The 26,002-nt window shown below is 38.1% G+C and overlaps 1 protein-coding gene across 4 annotated transcripts in view; it reads left to right on the top strand.

Annotated features, from left to right (window-relative positions):
* LOC108708033 (collagen alpha-1(XXVI) chain-like) overlaps nt 1-22,751 on the top strand; it is a 288,973-nt gene extending 266,222 nt beyond the window's left edge. For 3 of the 4 annotated variants that reach the window (XM_041581831.1, XM_041581833.1, XM_041581834.1), the window contains 9 exons: nt 925-1,032; nt 1,938-2,090; nt 7,868-7,960; nt 10,646-10,698; nt 13,146-13,217; nt 14,621-14,665; nt 15,232-15,276; nt 17,734-17,818; nt 21,038-22,751. In XM_041581831.1, coding sequence (XP_041437765.1) covers nt 925-1,032; nt 1,938-2,090; nt 7,868-7,960; nt 10,646-10,698; nt 13,146-13,217; nt 14,621-14,665; nt 15,232-15,276; nt 17,734-17,818; nt 21,038-21,195 — 812 coding nt within the window. In that variant the 3' untranslated portion in view covers nt 21,196-22,751. The remainder of the gene's footprint in view (nt 1-924; nt 1,033-1,937; nt 2,091-7,867; nt 7,961-10,645; nt 10,699-13,145; nt 13,218-14,620; nt 14,666-15,231; nt 15,277-17,733; nt 17,819-21,037) is intronic. The other variant, XM_041581832.1, reaches the window with a different exon arrangement.
* The last annotated feature ends 3,251 nt before the right edge of the window (nt 22,752-26,002 follow it).

Genomic DNA, 26,002 nt, shown 5'->3' with positions numbered 1-26,002 from the left:
TTTAAGTGCTTTGAGCAAACAAACACATTCAATTCAAAGGGGTTTTTATAATAACTCAGTATATCGAATTGTAACTCCAATGCAAATTAGCAGGAATTAATGATTCCTTATAAATAGATCTAGCATAGAAAAGAAGTGGTTACATCTTGGACTATCATTATTGTTTGATTTAGCGGAAAACACAGGTAAAACTAATATGAAAAGTAAATCATCCCCATATTCTCTAAGTGTTGCTTCCATTTACAGTATGTATGTTCAAAAGATCTTGGCTGAATTTATTTTAAAGATTTTGGAGCATTTGCTATGTGTGGTATTTATTGATATTAATTCTTTATTATGTGTTCTTTAATTGATGTTACTAAATTGGACAGCTAGAATTATCCACCATTGTAGAATTATCCACCATTGTACAATACTTGTAGAGCTTTTAGAAACATGAACTTTGAAGCCTTTTTCCTCCTAACTTACTTTATAACTATTTTAATATATTAAGCACAATTCATTTAAAATGGCCATATATCCTAAAGCTGGACTTTTACATGAATATCCCTTAAGGAAATGTCATCACACTATTATTTTCTTAAAGCATTCTTTGCTCATTGCAAAAACAATGGCTTTTATCTAAATCAGCGCTGTCCAACTGTTTTAAAAACATGGGCCAATAATTCATTATACTGCATATCCAGGGCCAGATTATAATAAAATTATGAAATCATCTAAAGGGGTCATTGGACCTCTTGAAGAGTCTTGGGTGCCATAAAAATCTCTTGGAGGGCCACATCCGACCCACTGGCCTGCAGTTGAACAGCTATGATACAAATAACAAACGAGCACACATTGGTTTCAGAGGGTTTCACTGTCAGAAGTTGGAAGAAAAGCACAACAAAACAATTATGGAATGATTTCTTTTTTGCACTTGTACAGGGTTACCTGGAGTACCAGGTCCACCAGGTTCAACTGGGCCTATTGGTTTGCCAGGACCCAAAGGGGATCGTGGACAAGCTGGAGAACTTGGGCCTGCAGGTCCACCAGGTCAGAAACTTGAATTTGTTTGTAAAAGAAAATTGGCAAATATTTCGAACTGTTCCATTTCATTAAAAATCTGAACGTATTAGCTGGAAACCTTATACAGGAAATGTAGACCTTGGATTCAATTTACAGAAATAACAAATAGGAAATATATATTTTGAACATGCTCGTTGACAACTGTCATGGCACATATAAAAGGGTTTGGTGTTCCAGTTCCACATCAGTTGGGATGCTCAGGGTCCACAGTCCCTTTTTATATTCTATAACCCATAAGAGAAAAAGTGGAGAAGATATGACAGTACAAGCAATGTACCAAAATATTGCAATTATTGTATAAGTCAAGTGTAAGCTCTTTCATACAGTATGTAGCTATTTGCTGAGAAACAACAGGAACAATTACATCTGTAATTTGATTTTGGTAGAGCTTTAGGTGGATAAACAATGAATTAGTCTTGTTGATTGGGTGCATATGCTTTCAGCAGAAGGAGTATGCAGAGGAATACATCATTGCAGGCTGGCACCAAATCAGACCAAATAGTTGAAGATCAGAAGCCTTAGGTTATTGTTTAAAAGATATCAGTATTTATTTTAATTATGAATAAAAGAAAAAGCCTTACGCGTTTCGTGTCACCAGGGGACACTTAGTCATAGTGTCTAGGACTAACTATGAGTATGACAAAATGTCCCTTGGTGACACAAAACACGTTAGGCTTTTTCTTTTATTCATAATGAAAAATAACTACTTTTGCATTTTAAACAATAACCTAAGGCTCCTGGTCAACTATTTGGTTTGGTTTGTTGCCATCCTACAATGATGTATTCCAGAGCTAGAGGTGCAGCAAACTTTATTTGTATACTATATCTATATTTCTGCAATACCTATAAATATGCTCTTCATTGTACTTCAGGGCCCGCTGGACCACAGGGATCAAAAGGATCTCCAGGAGAAACTGGAAAACAAGGACAACCTGGCCCCCCAGGACCTCCTGGCCCCCAAGGCATACCAATTTCTCTTCAAGAGGGGGTAATATATTCATTGCAGCCAAGTGCAGAAAGAGAAAGTAAGTTAATAGTGATTATATTCTCTTCATTTGAGGGGGAGGGTAAAGAACTGACTTGATGTGTACCAACATCTTCCTTCATATTTAACATAAAGGGACATTTCTGAATCTGTTTGCAACCTCTCTTGGGCTCTTATATCACTCCTCACATCCCTTTTTTAGCCATATTAATACATTTATCTTTCTTTTAAATCTTCAAGTTACAAAACCCATCCCGCCAGCCTTTAATCTTTCTTTTGGTTGATTCTCCTCCAACATTGCTGCTGCTGCTCTCCTTGATCCAAAATATAATTTACAATGCCCTTTGGCCTTTCCTCTTCTTTCCTTTTTTGCCGCTTAAGCATATCCCTATTTTGATTGACTCTGTTAAGATAAAACTGAACACCCTGAGGCACTTTCACAAGCTCTTCACCATGCACCAGTGCATTATAGATATGCCTTCATCTCTGTTTTATCTGACCCATACAGCTCCCATACTCTCAGAGCAGTCATTTTTTGGAGAACTTAACTTTGACTGAATGTAAAATGTGAAAGAAGCCAATTCACTGTTTATAGGTTTGGTGTTGTCAAAATAGAAATAGGGGAATGTAATGGAATTTGTAAAAGGGAAAAAAAAATCACAAAATTAAAGAAAATTTTGCAATGTAACATTTTTTGTTAGTTGGTGGGCCACCAACTTGAAACTCATCCCTTTTTGGTAGAATAGTTAGCCAGCTTGAATATATTGCAATCGTGTAATTTTAGGGCAAGTCAACTCCAAAAAAAATTTGAAAAAAAGAAAATGTTATATTTTTAATTTATTGTAATTAGAACGTTTCATACTTCAGTATGGGGAAGCTTATATTAAATTTTCATTTTCGTGATTTCCCCTTTAAACAATGTTGCAAAAGTCTTGGTTGCCCAGCAAAGACAGGTCTTTTAATCAGCTGCCTTGTCTTAGATTGTATCAACAGTCTGAGTCATTAGGGTAGAGAATAGAAACGGACAAACGCCATATAAAAAAACTTAAAAACCATAGAAACATTGCAATTGAATATTGCAATAGAATTATGTTTTCTTTTATTAGGCAAAACATTATTTTCCCTTTAATATATTAATATGGGTAAGTGCAGAGGGTCTTCTAATAACTGTCCGTATGAATGTACTTCAAATCCACATTGCACCCCCACATTTTTTTTATTGTGTCCAATAGAAAGAATAGCTATTTGAAAGTTTTAATCTTGGAAATACAGGTAAAATGGAATCCCTATAAAATGCATAATGAATAAGTAGAAATTTCAGAGAACCAAAAGAGAGTGGGTGTAGGACTGGCCTAACCAGGGATGACTTAGGTGATGTCGTTGGCAATATAAGGACAAATAAGACAGTTTTTTTGCACAAACTGTCTTAAGGGGCAATTTACAAATGCAACCTCACTTATGGTGGCACAAAAATTGACGCAGCCATTGAAGAAATTGAAGCTATTATTAAAGGAGAACTAAACCCTAAAAATGAATGTTGCTAAAAATTCCATATTTTATAAACTGAATTTGTTGGTTGCACCAGCCTAAAGGTTCAGCTTGTCAATAGCAGCGATGATCCAGAACTCCAAACTTGTCACCATCTTGGAAAGTGTCTGCAACACTTACATGCTCAGTGGGCTCTGAGCAGCTGTCGAGAGGCCGAGTTTAGGAGTCGTCGCAAATTATCCAGCAGAAAATTAGGTTTGTCTGTAATACAAACTGATGCAACAGGGCGGATTATTATATTCTGATGCTCAGCCTTATATTGTGACATATTCTATGGGTACTGTGTACTGTATTCTATCTGTAAGCTCAGTAAGTGACAGCAGCACAGAGCATGTGCAGTGAATCGGCAGAAAAGAAGATGGGGAGCTACTGGGGCATCTTTGGAGACACAGATCTTTACTGCTAAAGGGCTGTGGTTGACCTTGGGTTGGTACAGAAGCCCACAACATTTCTAGCTTCCTTCTTTAGTTAAACTTTAGTTCTCCTTTAAAGGGAATTGGCTCAAAGCCACTCTTTGCACTTTTGAATAGTTGTGCTGGGTGTCAGTGGATTTGTCCCTTCTCCTGTACACAACTGTGTCAGGCACATCTTCCATATATATTATTCACTATATATATAACCTATGATTATGTACAACCCTGTTTTTTCTTTATAAAGACCTTCGAATGACCTGGCTTTTACAATGAATTATTTGTGCATTGTGGTTCTTTGACAATTGCCATAGGGGATTATGAAGCTCACCTAATAAACAGTACTGTATTTTCCCAGTAATACTACTCTGGAACATCTCTTGAAAAGGTTTAAGTTTGTCCCAGAGGCAATGTGAGATAAAGCATAGGGTGAAAGGATATGTAAATTCAAGCATCATACTGCAACTCTATTCTGAGATTCTATTCATCATGATACTAAAGTCTACAACTTGTATAGATATTACTATATATAGTATATGTGAGTGTACAGATAGGTCGTTATGAGTGTGTGTATGTATGAGCACTGGGGATCATTTGGAGGGGTTGAACTTGATGGCCTCTGGTCTTTTTTCAAGCCAACTTAACTAGGTAACTAATTATGTAACTATGTTCTCTCACATTTATATATTGACTACATCTTTAAATATGATCTCAATATTAAATCAAGAAATCCCATATCCTTAATGTAAAAGGAACATTATCTCTCTCTATTCTTTAGGGATAGTACTAACTTCAGGCCCTTTCTTGGCTTAGGGCAGGGATCACCTTTTTTTTATCCATGAGCCACATTCAAATGTAAAACGAGCTGGAGAGCAGCACAAACTTTATAAAGTCCCTGGATGGTGTAAAATAAGTGCTGTGATTGCTTATTTGGTAGCCCCTATATGACCTGGCAGCCTTCAGGAGGCTCTGTTTAGCATTACACATTACAAATGTGCCCACAAACCAGAAATTAAAAAATAAAAACCTACTTTGAGGCCACTGGGAGCAACATCCAGTGGGTTGGTGAGCTACATGTTGCTGGTGAGCCACTGGTTGGGGACTTGTTTCTTATGGCAAACCCCAGGGGAGTAACTGGATTCAGGGTCGTAACTATAGAGGAAGCAGACCCTGCGGCTGCAGGGGGGCCCAGGAGGTATTCATATACAATTTCAATAAATATTGGAGAAACAAGTCAACCTCTAAACATTTTGGGGGCCTGAAAAATTATTTGCTGTGGGGCCCAGTAATATCTAGTTACGCCACTGACTGGATTCCTGTCTATGTGTGCTCTTCTGCCTTTTACAGCCACCTTTGGCTTTGGGCCTGGCCCTCAGCTACTCGGGTGCCGCCAGGATTTACCGCATAAGAATCCAGCAACTCCCACAGGTGGCAGGCAAGGGCACCATACGTATAATCTGGGAATGAGCCATTAAGGAAGGAGCTGGACGTAGTCAGACAGGCCGGGTCAGAACCAGATAACAGGAGCAGAATTGTGGGTCAGAACCAGGAAGTCACACAGGGAACAGGAACAGGTAGCCGATATCAAAGGAACAGCATACACAGGTTACAGGACTGAACTATAATGGGCAGTGAGTCAGTGCAGAGCAGGGGGTTATGTAACCAGACTAATGACTAATTTACAACACCTGTGAATAGATTGACAACAGGTGAAACAGGCCATGGGAAAACAGGGACTCCAATAATAGTTAACCAGACCTGTAGCTGTCTGCTCACATAGAGCAGATGTAATACTGACAGCATTGATAACGCCAGATCATTGGTTCAAGCCCAGGCAGGATGTTACAGGACCACAAAACCTTACATTAAAGGAACAGTAACATCAAACAATGAAAGCATTTTAAAGTAATACAAATATAATGTAGTGTTGTCCTGCACTGGTAAAACTGTTGTTTGCTTCAGAAACACTACTATTGTTTATATAAATAAGCTGCTGTGTAGCAATGGGGGCAGCCATTCAAAAGAGAAAAGGTTACACAGCAGATAGCAGATAAGCTCAGTAGAAACATAATGTTATGTTACCCACTATTTAACCTGTGCCATATAGCCTTTTTTCAATTTCTGCGATTGCTACACAGCAGTTTGTTTATATGAGCTATAGTAGTGTTTCTGAACCAAAAAGATCAGTTTAACCAGTGCAGGGCAAATGTAAATGATAGTTTCATTACTTTAAAACACTTAGATTATTTGGTGTTACTGTTCCTTTAAATTCCCCTTAGATCTTGTCTCAGAAATGCCAAATTGCAAAAAGTTAAGAGACTCTGTGAAGAGAAACACTTCAGACCACAAAGAATGGCAAATGAACAGAAATATGGGTGTCAGTATTGGATACCTTAATATTTCTGGAGATGCAATGGCATTTGTTTATTAATATGCACATGATACATACATCACAGGATGCCTTTAAGCAATGTCAGCATAATCAAGGTGAATGCTTTGTATGTAGTATTTTGTACTCCATCAATACAAAAGACAACAGAAATTATGAATTTCCAATGGATTGTCTTTAGCAGAAGGGGGTGGGGGCAGGTGCGCAAGCTGAAACAATGGAATTCTAAGAAAAAGTGTAGAACTGATATTTAACAGAAAATATTCATTCATCCAGTTTACATCTAAAAAACACTCCAGTGTTGTATTAGCAATGTGGGTAAAAATATAATCGTAACCAATTCTTTATGTTTTAGGTAACTAAAATATGATGGGATTTAGAATTCAAAATATTGTAGTTCTTTCATCTAGTAATATGGAATATTTGTTTTACAGTGGAGCTTGGTGGCATACATAATTCTGTCAGAAAAACATATTGGAGACCAGCAGCGTTCCCAGGGGTGCTTCGCCAATGAGGCGAGTTGAGGCTGTCGCCTCAGGCGGCAGTGCCCCACTAGGTACCAGGGGCAGCAAAAATGCTGCTCCTGGTACTTTAAGAGCGAATTTCCGGGGGAGGGGGGCAGCAGCAAATGCTGCTGCCTCAGGCAGCGGAGGGGCCAGGATCGCCCCTGAGCGTTCCTAGAGGGGGGCGGGCCCTGGTGCGTGACACGCAGCCGGGCCCCGCCCCCCTCCGTATGGCCGATTTTGCTGGGGATTTCAGTGGCTTTGCGCGCTGCCGGGGGGCCCTGAGGGGGTGCGGGCCCTGGCCCACTGTTGGAGACCAACCACCGCAGTTTAATTAATCGTGAATATTTATGCTGTTATCCTTACCTTAAAGCTAGCACATAGCATAGTTGCATAGAGCCATTTGGCACATCAAAAGAATTTGGGACAGAGTTGCCTTGATGGGACTAGTAAGTTTAAACGCTCCATAACTATATGCTTTATACACTATGACTATATGGGTAGTGATCCCCAACCAGTGGCTCGCAAGCAAAATGTTGCTCAACAACCCCTTGGATGTTGCTTCTAGTTACCTCAAAGCAGGTGCTTATTTTTCAATTCTTGGCTTTGGTTGCATAAAACCAGGTGTACTGCCAAACAGATCCTCCTATAAGATGCCAGTCCACATAAAGGCAACCACATAGCCAATTACCCCTTTTTTGGCACCCCAGGAACTTTAATCATACTTGTGTTGCTCCTCAACTCTTTTTACATTTCAATGTGGCTCATGGGTAAAAAAGGTTGGGGATACCTGCTCTACGGCTTGTGGTTTATACACTCTTGGTGACTTTAACAATGCAGTTTAAATAAATCAAGCCAGAATAGCTGCAGAAACAGAAATGTAATAAAGGAATCTATGCCAATGCAATTTTAACTTGTGGGTAGTTCATACATTTCAACGGATTAAAACATCTTTTTATCTGCACAGACGGTGAACCACATTTGCTTTCTACTATTACAGACACACTTATGTCTGGACGACCTGGGCCACGTGGGCCACCAGGACCTGTTGGCCCCCCAGGTAAGCAAATGTGTTTACAAAAAGACTTCTGGGAAATCTACTAAATCTTGAGAAGACAACAACTAACAAAGAGTGGAAATGACTTTTTGCATTAAACGTTTGTCAGAATGGGCAGAATCGGCGACTTTTCTTCTTTTCTTTTCCCCAAACAACTTGGATCGTTTCAACCATCAGGGCTGAAAATATTGTGATCATCCAGGATCACAGAATTATTGGTCTGGTGGTCATACATCTCCAGATGGTCAGGCAGTCAGTCAGTCAAACTGCCCAATCAAATTTGACCATATTGTATGGCCAGCTTAAGACATTTATAGCTTGGGGGGTCATGGAACAGTGTGGGGGGGTATGATTCATTCCTTGAACTTTTTTCATAACAAGTAGATACATGTCTCAGCTATCACTGCTTGTAAACTCTGCTAGTGTTACAAATTTATAGAAGCATCTTGTATTTCAGAATAACAACTGTGGTTTACATGTAATCCTAACTACAACGCTTAAAATGTATTACTTAACTTTCTTTTTTTTTTTGCCAAAAAGCCAAGGCAATATTAAATTATTCTTAGAATCATACATTACGTAGATGTTACCTTGGAATTCTGTGACCTGTTTAAAAGCACAAAGCTGAAGTCATTGACTAATAATAGTCCTATATTTTACAATAAATGTTACATAATTCACTATATATTAGCTTGCTCAGACATATCCGAAATAAGTTAATTTTATATCAACTAAATTTAACTTTTGACTGAAGCAGCTGGACTAGGAGCCTTTAGCAGTGGTAATGCCAGAAGTTTCTGAAGTACCACTAGATTTTTGAGACCTGTAGGAAACGCTATTATGCAGTAGCTGGAGAGCTGCATACAGAATATTCTTGAACTGAGCTATAGTGTAGACCTAATGGGTTAGATTCTATTAAATGTAGGAAGAAAATGTACATATGGCTCATGTTGTGTGTCAAGAATAGGGATGGGCGAATTTGACCCGTTTCACGGGGGAATGTAATAAAGTCGGCAACAGAAAAAGCGAAAAGTTATGCCTTTGCATGAACAAATTTTGCTTTGCGCGAATCTAATATAGCTTTTGCCAACCCGGTAACTGCGACCACTTCCAACAGTGGAAGACCGTTTGCAAATTTTATAATTTGCGCCAATGCACAGTAAATGTAATAAAACTTCTAACTGAAAAAGTCGTTATGTTTGCTCCAAAGGATTACAACACCTTCAAGCACTTCTTAAGAGTGCGCAATTAAAATTCGCAATGCAATAACAGTTTAAGGAACTATACTACATTGCGAGATGTGGATTTTTGTTCTTATTGGTGCGAATTGTTTTGCTCTATGCAACTTTTATTACATTCCCCCCTAAAAGTCTACAGACGACAAATTCTTTTTAAGTGCGGTTTCATTTTTTTACTCCCATTGGAGTCTATGGGTGTCATTTCAGCTGCGAAACTCAGCGAGCAACATATAACAACATGTAAAAGCTGCATTTTACTACATACCACCGTTTGAATGCCAGGCATTGCCACCCAATAAGTGGTGTATTTATAAGGCTGTGTAGTGATTTTAGGCAACTGCAAAGACCAGCATAAAATGTTGGCGTATAAAGCAGCATCCATGTGAAAAATATTATAAAAAAACTGCACATTTCTTACATCAGGAATGTCTTGCTGCCTGAATTTTTTTCCATTGATGTCAATGGGCTATGTCAACTCTAAAGTGGTATAATATACTGGAATAAATAATGGCATTTGGATGCCATAAAAGTGGTTAAGAAGAAGTGCACATCTTTATATGACATTTATGTTACACCATTTTGTTCCAGCTTAAATCATATTACCCATCTTTATATGTAGGCCCCTTAAAGTGCTTCAAATCTCCACTTTAGACAAGTCTGTGAGAAATAAACCATGAAGTCATAGCTTGCACAAGGCAATGAGATATGGAAGCTGCTCTAGACATCAATCTCACTTCTCTCTCATCTTTGGTAATTTACTTTATTTGTAGAAGATAACACAAGAAGGAAAATGTAGAATGTAGTTGTTAAAACTATTATATTCAGCCAAAATGTTCTGTTTTATGGGAAGTTTTGATCTCGAATAAGGCAGCATAGTATTCAACTGAAACCCCATAATAGCTGATGATGCATTATAATGACGATGCATTGAGGCTCATTGACAACATCAGTTGCAGTTCATTAAAGGTATTTGTTCCAAAAATGCCTTGCACTTTTGCATTTTGGTGGCAAGTATCATTGCACCCATCTGGTCTGTTTGGAGCAATGGAAATTACCCCATAGAGAATTTTTCAGCATAACAGGAAACAACTGTGCCTTCATGACAACAATTACATTTGAATTATTGTAAAAAATGATAGGTAAAACATGGCCAAAGCACTCTGAGTTTACACTTTGCATACTGTATTAGTAGTAGTAAATAACTCTTATTGCCGTTGTAAGGAGTAAACAGCAGCGCAGCTTTGAGCTGAATGCAATTTGAAGCAGAAAATTGTCCATACCAAACCTCTTATAGAGGTCTTATATAGAAATAAATTAGAGACCATACAAAGATAAAAAAAAGTGACTCACTGTCCCATTACCAAAACATAAAAAGAATGTCCTAGACAAGGTACACTGAACGGCTGAACACTCAATAATATATTTCTTATTTGCTTGTTTGTATGAGTAGGGCCTGTTGGCCCAAGAGGACTGACCGGACCAATGGGACCTCCAGGACCACAGGTGAGCAACGTAAAGCAGAAAGTGCACTTACTAAAGACTCCCTTTAATAGCTGTTAGTACTTACTGATCATTAAGTGGGTGAAACATGTATTAATGTTTTAAATGTATTAAAAATTACATATCAGTCATCCCTGGAGCTTTAAATGCTGTCCGATCACTGCATGTGGCTAAATCATCGGATATGTTGTGTTGCACCTACCCTGATGTTAAACACATTTGTAAATCCTAGAGACTGGATAGTGGCTAATAGGGAACTGCACCGGAAGGCCAATAACCCAGAAAAAGACATCAGGCAGTACATAATTATATATATATAAATCATGGAATAAAAATGAGTAAAACAAGAATAAAAAATTAATAATGTTCAATAAGTAGTTTATTACATTGCAAGTTTTAGTGTTTGGCTTTAAAGGGGTGGTTCAACCTTACGTTAACTTTTGGTATGTTATAGAATGACCCATTCTAAGCAACATTTCAATTTTTTTTTTAATTATTTGCCTTCTTCTGACTCTTTCCAGCTTTCAAATGGGGGACACTGACCCCATCTAAAAAAACAAATGCTCTGTAAGGCTACACATTTATTGTTATTGCTAATTTTTATTACTCGCCTTTCTATTCAGGACCTCTCCTATTCATATTCCATTTTCTTATTCAAATCAATGCTTATTTGGACCCTAGCAACCAGCTAAAATTGCAACATGGAGAACTGATAAATAAAAAGCTAAATAACCCAAAAACCACCATAAAAAATGAAAACCAGTTACAAATTGTCTCAGAATATCACTTTCTGCATCATACTAATAGTTAACTCAAAGATGAACAACTCCTTTAAGGCCCGCCATTAAATGCATGCAAAGGGGAAATGATTGGTACAGGGTCAAAAATGTTATAAATTGAGAATATTTTTTTCCCATTAGTGGTATTTATTACAGTAAATTGAGTCACAGATCCTTTTAGATAAGACATTGCTGAGTGCTATCTGTAGCCGGAATGTGCAATCAAAGCCTCATGATAAAAATGTCCATTTAGTGGAATCATTTGAATGAACTGGAGACAGTTCTCTTGACTTTAAACCTCTCAATTTCCTGTTTATCTATATAGTTTCAATTTCAAGTTAAAAGAATCTTTACACACTTACATAAGAGTATGAGGTATGGGAAGATATCTTCTCACTTTATACAATCCAACCTGATGAGATTAAGGAGACAGGCACTTCATGCAACTACATGCCTGAGAACAAGAAAGGATTCCTCAGTGGGATCTTTCATATTCTGAGTTATATTTTGAGAGTCTTTTTATGGATAATAACATTTTGACATACAGGTATGGGATCTCATATCATAGAAACTGGAAACCTAGTATCCAGAAAATTCCAAATTACAGAAAGGCCATTTCCCATGGATTTCATTTTAAGCAAATTCAATTTTCTTTTAAAAGAGAACCAAACCCAGAGCGGAGCTCACAGGCGCCATCTTCTGGCTCTTCGGTCTTCTCCAGATCTTCTTCCTTCACTTCGGCAGTTTCAGTGACTTTCGGAGCATGCACAGTTGTTAAAAAACCAGCAGACTGCTCCAATTGCGCATGCGCCAATACAGCGATTACTTCCTGGAGAAGACCGAAGACAAGAAGATGGCGCCCATGAACTCCACTGCACTGAATCTGCAACGAGGGGTAAGTGGGGTTCTATGTAGGGTAGGGGTTCTATGTAGGGTAGGGGGTAGGAGTTTTTATAATTAAGGGTTTGGTTCTCCTTTAAATTTTAATAATACCTTGTGCTTGAATTTGATAACCAAACAATCCTATTGGCTTTATTTCATGTTTAAATGATTGTTTTATTTTGGAAAACCCCAGGGCCCAAACATATTGAATAATATATCCCATACCTGTACTCATATTAACTAACCAGTCATATTAACTAATCTCCTTTCATACTTCAGAAATGATAGTCCCACTCCCTGTAATCTGGGGACTGGCAGTTCCCAACTGAGTTGAATAGTTACATTGCACCATTGTGAATCAGTGGAAGAGTTATTGGCCAAGAACTTCATGTACCATCAGTTGAACTGAGGAAGCTGCTCGGATGTGTAGTTTACCGTCTTCAATGATTACTCAGCAAGTCCAGATTGATTTATACTAGTTATACCTTGACCTGGATGAATAAAAACCTTCAAAGACACAGACCACAGTGTTTTTTTGTCTGTGCTGTCTCGCTTAGTTTAATAGCCCCAACAATACTAACAAAACGTATTGGGTTCTGTGGACTTTGAAGTTGGACCATGATAAGCCTAATATCTACACCTCATTGCAAGTGTAGTACATTTTATAACAGTAAAACTGTTATCTAGAGCAGAGTCATTACCATGAGTTTCTTACTCAGACTACAAAAAATTGACATGTAACTTTTGAAATATTTATTCATTTTGTAATTTTCTGAATTTGTTTATTAGGGCAAGCCAGGATTTCTGGGCCAACCTGGCCAACCAGGCGCTAAAGGAGATCGAGGTGAACAAGGAGAGAAAGTGAGTCGTGTTGCCTTATGTTATAAGATACAGTACATAGAATATCTTTAATGTATTCAGTGTAGTATTGCCATGCTGCAAAGGACGTTGACTACACTGGGAGGAGAGAGTTTTGTGAAATTATTTTCTTGGAGTTAGGAAATGGGAGCATAGGTTGTTGCACATACAGTAGAGCTGTGGAGATAAATGGGGTAATTTACAAAATCTGCTAGAGCAATAAGGGGCTCTTTACACTGAATACAGGGTAAAGTCAAGGCTCTCTTCTCCTTTGGGGCTCCTTAACTTGCACATCTAAGTTAGAAGGTGGCTAGGGGATAGGATAGGGGATGCCTATGTGCCTTGCCCAACTGCCCATAATTAATACTGCACTGTGAAACAGTATGTTCATTTACAGTTTATTTACTAAACTCTGAATGCATAAATCATGAAATATTTGTGATTTTTTTTTTAAAATCACGAATTTTTCGGAATTTATTAAACCCAGGGGATGGAAAGTCTGAATCTGAAAATCCGGCATCTCAGACCTGTCGAGGTTGCATATAAGTCAATGGGAGGAATGCCAATGATTTTTTGATGTGCGCTGGGTTTTTGGCAATACCCCAAAGTTTTCTGAGTTTTCAGGCAAAACTCTGAGTTTTCAGGTGAAAAAAATATGTGAAAATCGGATGAAAGACCCGAAAAAATCGTGAAAATCTGATTTTTCACGTTTTTTTTGTGATTTTTTTCCCGCAAACAAAATTTTCGGGAAACTGTATTAATAAATAAGCCCAAAAAATCAGTGCGGATTTTTTTTCAGAAAATATTGAGATAAATATTGGATAAATAACCCCCTATGTATGCATGTATGCATGTATTTTTTAGCACCAAAATTATACGCAATGCTTTACAAGGCGCAAACACAGACAGGGGTATAGTGAAATTAAGTTATAGAGTACCAAAAGATAAATCTATGTTAAAGAGCTTAGAGTTTTTTCATAAATAAGAACACATTTCATTTGTGAATTTATTCGAGGTATAAAAAACCTCACAAACCCCACAAACTCGACGTTTGCTAAATAACCCCCTAAATGACAATATACTTAATAGGGAAGAAAGATAAAAATGCAGGACAAGTTGACAAACCTGCAAGTATGCATCAATGAAATCATAATTATTAATTATTTATTGTCAGGTTTAATTACCCAATAGTGGCCATCATATCTGAGTGACTTTTCATCCCTACTAGCCAGGCAAATATGTCTAATGATATAATAATTATTATTCCTATATTATATTTGATCCTTAGTGTTCAATGGATTGTCCATTCATCACATTTTTTATTAATACATGTAATACATTTCACCATTTATACCCTATATTCATTAGCATATTTAGGATTCCATATTCATTTTTTATGTCAACAGGGTCAACCTGGCAGTGCAGGAGAACGTGGAATTACAGGACCACCAGTAAGTATGGACTACAGTCAAGGAAATAATTCTTCAAAATAATTTTCAGGACATAATATCCATACCCATAGTTCATTCTGATAATAATGTATCATGAGTAATGTATCATAAGATGTATAAAGTCCACACTATTTTATTTTCTAAAATATTAAAGGGGCGGTTCACCTTTAAGATAACTTTTAGTGTGTTTTAGAATGGCTTATTCTAAGCAACTTTTCATTTGGTCTTCATATTTTTTCATTTTTGTAGTTTTTGATTATTTTGCCATTTTCTTCTGAGTCTTTCCAGCTTTCAAATGGGGTTCACCCCATCAAAAAAAAAAAAACCAACTAATGTTCTGTAAGGCTACAAATGTATTCTTAGTGCTACTTTTTATTATTCATCTTTCTATTCAGGCCTCTCCTATTCATATTCCAGTCTCTTATTTGAATCAGTGCATGATTGCTTAGGAAATTTGGACCTTAGCAAAAAAGCTAATTAACTCAGACAACAAATAATAAAAAAAATGAAAACCAATTGCAAATTGTCTCAGTGAAATTTCATGTTATGTTCCTTATATTTAAAAGGGGCAGCCTGGCATTAAAGGAGAAGATGGAAGCAAAGGAGAAGAGGTAAGGTGCAAACAGATTTTTTTTTTACCTGAAATTAGTATGTTGAAAAATGCATTTGTTTGAGATGCAAATCTGATTCTGATCATACTGATTATTTGCAATGTGTTGCAAACTGGCCTTCTAACTGGCCATCTTTCCAGCAATACCTCCAGGTAATATGGTAAGGAAGTAAATGAATGTGAATAAATTAGAAAACATAATAACAGGGGCCCATTGTAATCAAGCACAAACACAAAACTTGGGTTTAACAACAAAAAGATCAACAAATCTGATATTAACTGAAAACAGATGAAATGATTATGAGACTAATATATTAATAAGTAGTAACGGGCGAATTTGTCCCGTTTCGCTTCGCCATGAATGGCGAAAAATTCACAAAACGTAGATTTTGACTAAATTGGTGCCGGCATCAGAACCGTCACCGGCGTTGGAAAAACCTTGACGCCAGCGTCGAAATCGTGACATCGGCAAATTCGCTGATTTATTCGCCCACGGCGAAACTGGCGAATTGCCTGCGAATTAGCGCCTGCCAAATAAATTCGCCCATCACTATTAATAATCACATTTTGAACTTGAATAATTGAATCCTTTCTCCCAGTATGTGATACACATCAATGTTATTGGTGCTGGCGCTCAGCACTGCCTGTAAGTGGCGCTGTGCATTCCCCGAATGGCTTTCTTCTGCTCAAGTCATCAAACACATTCTGCCAAAGTGATACTGGCTTAATAAATGTGTAAATTCATTAGAACTTTCGTTATTGTCAGAAAAGTTGTGCTTTACCCTCGAATAAATTGAACTGCGTCCAATCCTTCTGGATTGCCCAGTTCAATTCATTACACCGGCCCCTGGTTTATAAACAGTTTTACTATGACTACATTTAAAAACAATTATGATTGCTTTCCCTTGTGCGGAGATGTCAGAGTTCTAAACCCAGGCAAAACTGACTAGTGGGGTGGCCTTTTCCAACATTTTTCATGTTGCAGAAGGTTAATCTGATATACTATACCACTTATTTCTGTGGCCAGATTGTATTGCATTGCATTTATGATGTCATGCACAAAAGAAATCTATGAAGCACTTGAAGAGGAAGGAACGGAATACAGAATAGAACTAGAACAGTTTGTTGAGAAGCATTGTCCCCTGCAGTACTTTTCCTCTTCTTCTGTTCTTAATGTTGCCTACTATACTGTGTGTATGTATGCCCCATGTGGCATCAATGTTCTTTATGTCTGTTATCTTATTCATTAGGTCTCATTTATGTCCACAAGCAGCTTAATGGGGTGGGAAGGGCCCACCAGCCTGCAACCACAAGGGACCCCCTCTCAGACATATGCCCTCCTAAACCCCAAACCTGGCACAGTTGGCCACATATGTTTCACCTCCTTCCTCAACTCTTTGCTCGGAGGAGAGGGAGCAGTGGGTGAGCGTCCGCAGTATTTAAATATATTATTCTTTAGCACACCACTTACTTCATCTAGGTGCATTCAACTCTTTGGCTACTTCCAAACCAGTTACCATATTCACCAACAGGGAGGAAGCATGATCCCCTAAAGCTTGTGCCACATTCTGCCGAATAAATGTCTTAAAGGTTTATTGGTGTGCTTCCTCCCTGTTGAGTGCCTGCAGTGGCATGGGAAGCCAGCCTGGGTCAGCTGGGGGCCCATGAAGGGGGGTCTGTCAGGTTTTTTCTTGTGTCCCGCCAGCCCATTACAACCTTGTCCACAAGCGCTGTGGGCAGTTTACACTTTTCCCTGCAGTCAGTTAGTGCCTAAAACACTTTCATTACAAGGTACTTGTGCCTAAAATGTTATTTTCACACACACACACATATATATATATAGTCCTTCCTGCCTTCCATTCCGAATTGGGCACCTCTGCGCCTTTGAAAGCAGGGGTATCCTGGAGCGACCATCATTCCTGATCAGGAGATACCTCTAGGGCTCCCTTTGCAGCCTGAGTCAAATGGCGCAGCACCTAAAGAATCAGATGCAGAAAACGCTCACACTGCAAACACTGGAAATTATGACAGACAAACTTTTAAAACATTCTGCGCAATTGAGCCCCATTTGTGATGAATCACATGTCTATTCTAGCAATTTGCCACAATTTCAGTACATACAGAGCAGCTGCCGCAAGCGAATCAAAACACTGCATTGAGGGAAAAAACATAGCGATGCACTTTGCTCGCTGCGCCTATTATCTTGGCTCTTCTTATTAACAGCATGTTTCCCACAATACTCAGTCTACCAGTTTGCCTGTCAGAAGTTGGTTGCTCTCCCTTTGCACTTTGGGATCACAATCAAGATTTTTTTTTGCATTGCACTTGTTTATTCACTGTCAAATCTCAGCCCTGAACATAATGTACCATCTCATAGTAAAGATATTTGACTTTCTCTGTTGTCATGGAAATGATAGCTTTTAAGCATTCTGAATTACATTTTTTATTTTCGCTACAGGGGGAAGGTGTCCAACAACTTAGAGAAGCCCTAAAGATCTTGGCAGAGAGAGTGTTGATTTTGGAACACATGATAGGAATCCATGGTGAGTGGAGTTTGTATGAAAAGGAATGGATAGTGCTAATCTCCTCATGTTCTGTAAGTGTGTCTGTTGTAGAGCTACAGCTCAGTGACTGAGCATTATTTTAGTCCGTTTTCTCTATAACTGAAACACGACACCTGATTTTTTTTCTTCTAAAAGGAAAAAAAAAGCTCTTTATTCAGCTGCTCAGGAGGAGAATTCCCAAAAATATATTCTTATAAGTATAAATTGAAAAGTCTTTTTCAGGAAACTCATTTATAGAAAATATAGATACTGTAGGTGGCTGGATTGAATGGCACTGAACACATTTAATTGCTAACCCTTTAAGAGAATTTTTTTTTTATAACAGTTTATTTGCCGCCTAAAGGGCAATTTACCAACACATTTGCCAGGACAGTTGTGCTAAAATGGATCGCTTATACAAGCCATTCATTAAAGAGGTGGTTCACCTTTAAGTTAAAGGGATACTGTCATGGGAAAAAAACTATTTTTTCAAAATGAATCAGTTAATAGTGCTGCTCCAGCAGAATTCTGCACTGAAATTCATTTCTCAAAAGAGCAAACAGATTTTTTTATATTCAATTTTGAAATCTGACATGGGGCTAGACATTTTGTCAATTTCCCAGCTGCCCCAAGTCATGTGACATGTGCTCTGATAAACTTCGATCACTCTTTACTGCTGTACTGCAAGTTGGAGTGATATCACCCCCTCATTTCCCCCCCCCCAGCAGCCAAACAAAAGAACAATGGGAAGGTAACCAGATAACAGCTCCCTAACACAAGATAACAGCTGCCTGGTAGATCTAAGAATAGCACTCAATAGTAAAAACCCATGTCCCACTGAGACACATTCAATTACATTGAGAAGGAAAAACAGCAGCCTGCCAGAAAGCATTTCTCTCCTAACGTGCAGGCACAAGTCACATGACCAGGGGCAGCTGGGAAATTGACAATATGTCTAGCCCCATGTCAGATTTCAAAATTGAATTTAAAAAAATCTGTTTGCTCTTTTGAGAAATGGATTTCAGTGCAGAATACTGCTGGAGTAGCACTATTAACTGATGCGTTTTGAAAAAAACATGTTTTCCGATGACAGGATCCCTTTAACTTTTAGTATGTAGTTCTTAGCAACTTTTCAATTGGCCTTCATTATTTGTTTTTTTAGTTTTTTGAATTGCTTGCATTTTTCTTCTGAATCTTTCCAGCTTGCAAATGGGGGTCACTGACCCCCATTGGCTTCAATACTCGTCTTTTTATTCAGGGCCTCTCCTATTCATATTCTAGACTCTTTATCAAATTGCAAACTGGAGAGATACTGAATGAAAGACGAATAACTCGAAAAACGGAAATAATCAAAACCAATTGCAAAATGTCTCAGAATATAACTCTCTACATCATAATAAAAGTTAACTCAATCCCCTTTAAGGTACAATACTTGCATGAATCATGTGCAAATGTGCCATCAATGCATGCAGCAGCCATGCAGTAAAAGAAGCACATGCTAATGAATGCTCGGCACCAGAAGTGATGCAATCCTTTCTTTGAAAATGTTAGCAGCAATGTATAGCCTTAATTATACTAGGAAAAATACTGCATTGTGGTTAAAAAAAAAAACAAGGTGATTTGCTTTCGAATATTACACTTTGCACAATGTACTCTGTTCGTAAATGACACCTCGAGTCTAAATGCTCTAGCGCAAATACTTAGATAATGGTATAGATATTTCTACGGCAACATATCCAAAATATAGATGAAGCCAACAGTGTTCCTGCACACATGGCATATCATTTATTTCTGTGGGTACAGCATAAGGCTGAGTAGGTCAGATGAACAATAGTAGCTCCATCTGTATAAACCACAAATCTTTGATAAACACAAAACTAGATTACATTCACTAGTTTTTATATTGAACACAGTATTTGCCTCTTGCTATCCTCTACTCTGCCAGTTATTGTTACATGTACCACTGAAACAATTTAGCAGTAACAACCTCTCCTCCAGCCAAGACTCCAGTTCCCACAATGCCTTTCATATTCTTTGACTGACCTGTGAGGTAGAGGTAGAGAATTACATTAGCATTGTGGGAAAAGGAGTCTAAAGCTGGCCATAGACGCACAGATCCTATCGTACGAATCGAGGATTCGTATGATTTTCGGATCGTGTGTAGAGAGTGCCGACATCTTTTATCCGGCGGTGATCGGTCGTTTGGTCGCTCGGACAGGTTTGATTTTGACCCGACCGATCCCGCCGGAGCCCATTGCGAATTGTAATCGGATCGTTCGGCCATACGGCCGAACGTTCAGATTACCCCCGATATAGCCATGCTCGTTTATGGCATATCGGGGAAAGATCCGCTCGTTTGGCGACCTCTTTCCCTGATATGCCCACCAATGGCAGGGCGATATCTGGTTAATCCGAACCTTCGGCTCTAGGACCAAATGATCGAATTATACGAAGGAAATGGGTGCCGACGTATCGTAGGACCACATCAGCTATCCCATGTGGAACTAGATTGCAGGAAAAATCTACCCCGATTGGTAAGTGGCTGTTTTCGATCAGGGAGACCCATTGGATGTCCCCACACACACGAGCAGATAAGATGCCGAAACGGTCTAAAGGACCGATATCAACGGCTTTAATCTGACCGTGTATGGCCAACTTTAGTTGGAGCTGGAGAAGAAGCAGACCCTGCAGTTGCAGGGATGCCCGGAGTGTAGAGGGCCCAGTAAGGCAATTCCAATAAATCTTGACAAACTGGGCCGACTTTCCACTGTTTTGAATTTGCTGTGGGGCCCATTAACATCTAGTTATGCCACTGGAGAAAAAGCATTTCTAACTGGTGCTTGAAGTCGGAACTAGCATAGAAGAGAATAACAAGGGACAGATGGATTACTTTTACACTGATTTTTTTTGTTTTTACGTTGATGTATAGTGAAAAGTTGTTTAGAAAATTTCTCTCATTATGAAGAATGTTATTTTATTTAGTCATTTCTTTTAAAACGCCCTTTTAATTCTATTAGAGCTGACAGTTCGCTGACATGAACAAATGTAACCCTGCAGAAAATTCTGGTTTTGAATATGCAATAAATGATGTCCTTATACAGAATCTGACACTCTAGTATTCTTTGTAATAATCACTTTTGCTCAATCATAATCCTCCATTTATACATCCATGGCTGGATTTGGTTAAACATGCGTGTACTGTGTGCTCTCTTCTTTCAGACACACCTTCCTCTCTTGAGCCTGGCTCTGGACAGGATATCCTGGGTGCCGCTATTCCCAACAGCATAAAGCCCAAAAGAGAACAACATCAGAGGTTCCAGTCCTTCGATATCTTTTCTTCACTGCTGGATGACAGCGAATCTAGCCGGAAGAAATAATGCATCTTTGGTCTCGTGGCAGATCAGAAGTCTCCAGTCCACTGATTAAAGTCAAAGTATTTTCTTTGAAGAAATCTCAAATGTTCTGCTTAATTTGCAATTCCAGAAGAACTGTCCCCAGGTTACACGTATGCCTTCCAGATGTGCAGTACTTCCTTTTTTAAATGTATAACTAAATGAGAATTAGACATAACAGGAGCTCTATGTAAAGAAGTATATTTACCAGTCCTTAGTTTCTAGTTTAAAGAGTTTGTGGCTGATGAGTGGTTTAGCTCTTCCTCTGTTAACTCTTAACAGGTCAGATTTACCTTAAATGCCAATTTGTGAGATGCAACACATTAAATGTCCATCAATGAACCAAAGTTCATGGTTCTGCAAAACATAGGGTTTCTGCAAGATACAGCCAGACAGTCATTGTTTGGGGTAAAGAAGAAGATTCTGCCTTTAACACTTGTGATCTGTGATTTCAAAGGGATACTATCATCAAAATAAAAAATGGTGTTCTTAAAGTACATGAGGAAGAATGATGAAATACTGCAACACCAGACTTTTGTAAAAAGCTGCAGCACTCAGCATACTACGCCTGACACATTTCGGGCGCTTCTTCCCTTAATCATACCCATTAAAAGGTACATGCATAGTTTGGTAAATGAGATTAGTGTTTAGAAAATGTGATTTATATTCATTTTGAAAAACTCCATTATCCGGAAACCTGTTATCCAGAAAGCTCAGATTTGTCGGTAGGCCATCTCCCATGGATTCCATTTGAATCATATAATTCATTTTTTTTTTTAAATGATTCCCCGTTTCTCTGTAATAATAAAACAGTAACTTGTACTTGAACCAAACTAAGATATTAATCCTTATTGGAGGCAAAAACAGCCTGTTGGGTTTAATTAAATTCTCGATGTAACGGCACTAAGATCCAATTGATGGAAAGACCCCTGATCTGGAAAACCCCAGGTCCCGAGCATTCTGGGTCCCGTACCTGTAGTTTTTTTTTGCACCCTGCAGTCTGATGATTAAATTGTCAAATATTAATATAATTTACTGATATCACCATTTGCTGCACTCAGCACCTCTCACCCAAAAAAATTGTGAATCTATATGATCTACAAGTTAGGTTATGGGTAGGGGGCTGGAGGGGTGTAACTTTGTGCCTACCAGTAGAAAAGCAGGTTTCTGAGCTCTGTTTTGATGTGCAGAGACCCACAGAAATTCTTCTAGCTGCGAGACTGAGTGGAAAGTACAAAATTCATGGCAAAATCTTTTTGCACTGTGCACCCTGAGAAACTGACTAATAGAAAACGACAGTATATTATCTCTGTGCAAGATCCCATGAACAAAGGGAAAAGTCCTTCGATCTTTACCGATTCGTATCCCAATTCGTTGCAAAACAAGAACAGTTAGATTCAGCTTAGAATCACTGAAATCATATTGTTTCAGGTGGAAAAAAATTGTTTTTATTTCATTATAGTGTCCCTGTCTTTGCTCTGTCCCAAGCAGTTTTGATTTGAGATTCTATACCATTTTGTGTTCCATGTGTTCTGAGTTTATTTAAAAATGGAGATCAATATCAATAATGAAATTTCAATTTTGGCAAGCAAACGCATCTGTAAATGCTGTGCGCAATGAGTTGTTAGCATTTCTTTGTTGCTTTTACCTGAACTTGGCTAGAATAAGAATATGAGCGCATTACGGTCTAAACAAAAGAAACTTTTAGTACTTGGGGGCAGTAAAACTCAAAATGAACTTTCATTGAGATTTAGAAAATAGCATTCTAAGGTAATTTGCAGCTGATCTGTTTTTTGGGGGAGGGTGAATTATTTACATTTTTTGTTGTGCAGCTGGCAGGCTTGGAAGCAACCAGGGAGCAGTTTGGAAGTCAGAATGAAAGATATATAGGAGAGTAGCTAAATAGAAATAACTGTAAAAAAACATAAATAAAGATGAGATTGAAGATGAACAGTCAATATTCTTGACAAGCAAACAAAAAGACAAACATGAACAATTATTTGCTTAAATGAGGAAATGGCTCTGTAGTATTGCTGAGCTTTATGTAATGCTGTATGTACATATGGCCATACCACAAGGCTCTGGAAATTTAAATTGCCATTCAGTGATAAAGTAGTACAGGTATGGGATCCATTATCTGTAAACCTGTTATCCAGAAAGCTCCAAATTAGGGGAAGCCCGTCTCCCATGAACTCCATTTTATCCAAATAATACAAATTTTTAAAAATTATTTCCTTTTTCTCTGTAATAATAAAACAGTACCTTGTACTTGATCCCAACTAAGATATAATTAATCCTTATTAGAAGCAAAACCAGCCTATTGGGTTTATTTAATGTTTAAATGATTTTCTAGTAGACTTAAGGTTTGAAGATCCAAATTACAGAAAGATTGTTCTCGGAAACCCCAGGTCCCGTTCATTCTGGATAACCGGTCCCATACCTTTATGGGTTTTGCATTATTCAATGAAAAAAACGGATCTCTATTTCAGTGCAGATATGGTATCCCTTATCCGGAAATCTGTTATCCAGAAAGCTCTGAATTACAGAAAGGCCACTCCCATAAAGGCTATTATAAGTTAACAATTCAAATTTGTGACATTTTCTTTTTCTCTGTAACAATAAAACAGTACCTTGTGTTTGATCCCAACTAAGATATAATTAATCCTTATTGGAAGCAAAATCATCCGATTGGGTCTATGTAATGTTTAAATGATTTTTTAGCAAGTATTATTATCCAAATTACAGAAAGACCCCTTATCCAGAAAACCCCAGGCCCTAAGCATTCTGGAAAATACAAGTTTTTATATAAATAGAGTCCTTATAAAACAGGATTTTTCGTTTAACTCATTGCATAGGATCTTCCGTTGAATGATTCTGTTGGATTGTAAGGAATGTTTTCCTTTGCTAAATATTCCTCTGTTTCTGAGAATAACCCTGATTTTAAGAATGTCCTGGTGTTTATTTGTGCAAAAAACATTACATCTCAAGGCTAGTCTGTATTTTATTTCACTTTAGAATGAATAGATTGCATATGGGACACTAACAAACCTACAGTGTAAGCTGCTCCTAAAGCTAGTGATGGGGGAATTTCTCCCATTTCGCTTCGCCTAAAAATTCGGGAAATTCGTGAAACGGGCAAAAATTCTCGAAAATACAAATTTTATGTGCCAGCGTCAATTTTGACTCCAGCGTTAAAGTCAATTGGTGTCCGAATAGTGTTGACGCACAACAGTTTAGAAGCGAGCAACTTTTCCGCTGCGTTGGAGTTTTGAAAATTCACCTGCGCAAATTTGGACGCATGGCGGAGAAGTTGCTCACGTCAAAACCGTTGCGCGTCAACACTATTCGGACACCCATAGTCAACACTATTCGGACGTCACAACTAAGGGTTGTACCTAAAAATAACCAAGAAATATGCATTTTTAATTAAAATAACAAAGTATTTTTTAGCATAGGTCCTTTTGATTTTGCTCATTTTCAAAAAAGGTGTATACTGTCTCTTTAAGGGAAGCAGGGCTCATTGATCAGGAATGTATATATACAGTTTATTAGCAGCTGCTAAAAGTTTGAAGCCATTCTATGAACATCACATTTATCAGTAGTTCCACCATAAAACAGTACCTGTGTTGTATTTTATATTTGGCTTGGGGTGGCATAAGCAGGAAAAATATTAGGGATGCACCGAATCCAGGATTCGGGCTTTTTAGCTGGATCAGAATTCTAATTTGCATATGCAAATTAGGTATGGGGAGGGAAATCGCGTGACTTTTTGTCACAAAACAAAGAAGGAAAGTAAAATTTCCCCTTCCCACCCCTAATTTGCATATGCAAATTAGGGTTCGGATTCGGTTCGGGATTCGGCCAAATCTTTCACAAAGGATTTGGAGGGCCGGCCGAATCCAAAATAGTGGATTCAGTGCATCCCTAAAAAATATATCATTAATTTTTAATTGGTGGAGTGGAGAAAATAATTTCAGACAAACTGGTGAACCAGTAAATCGTCTCATATTGAAAGAAAAATATCACTGGCATTTCTGCTGGTCTTAAAGTAACATTTAAATGCTACTCTTTGGTGTCAATAACCCCCCACTCGTGATGGGCAAATAAATTTGCCAGAAACAAATCTGCGGCAAGCAAATTAATTTGCGAAACTGAGGCAACAATACGCCGGCGAAAGATCTGGAGCGTCAAAAAAATTGTCATGCATCAAAAAAATTGCGTCATCAAAATTATTCAGGCGACCATTGACTTGTATGCATTTGGACCAAATAGTCACGCCTGTTAAAATTGTCGCTCGCGTCAAAATTGCCACATGTCAAAATAATTTTGACGCCCATTGACTTCAATGCATTTTGCGAATTTTTCACCATTTCGCGAATTTAGCTGTAAATTAGCAAATTTAGGCACAGATTCGCCAAACACTACCCCCACCCTTCCACCATATTTGTCCTAGTTATTCACTAACTAGTCAAGTCATGGCACTTCCTTTTCATAGACAGATGTGAATCTCTTATGGTCACCTCTAACCTACATAGGCAGCGGTATCCCTCCTAATGGTAGTGATAGTGATACTGCGTAACATAGTTGACGGTACAGGTAAAGGATCCCTTATCCGGAAACCTGATATCCGAAATACGGAATGGCTCTCTCCCATGGACTCCATTTTATCCAAATAATCCAAACTTTTAAAAATTATTTCCTTTTTCTCTGTAATAATAAAGCAGTAGCTTGTACTTGATCTCATCAAATATATAATTAATCCTTATTGGAAGCAAAACCAGCCTATTGGGTT

The sequence above is a fragment of the Xenopus laevis genome, chromosome 2L (genome assembly GCF_017654675.1).
Source record: "Xenopus laevis strain J_2021 chromosome 2L, Xenopus_laevis_v10.1, whole genome shotgun sequence".
Taxonomy (NCBI): Eukaryota; Metazoa; Chordata; class Amphibia; order Anura; family Pipidae; genus Xenopus; species Xenopus laevis.
This window is presented reverse-complemented; position numbering and strand designations above follow the sequence as displayed.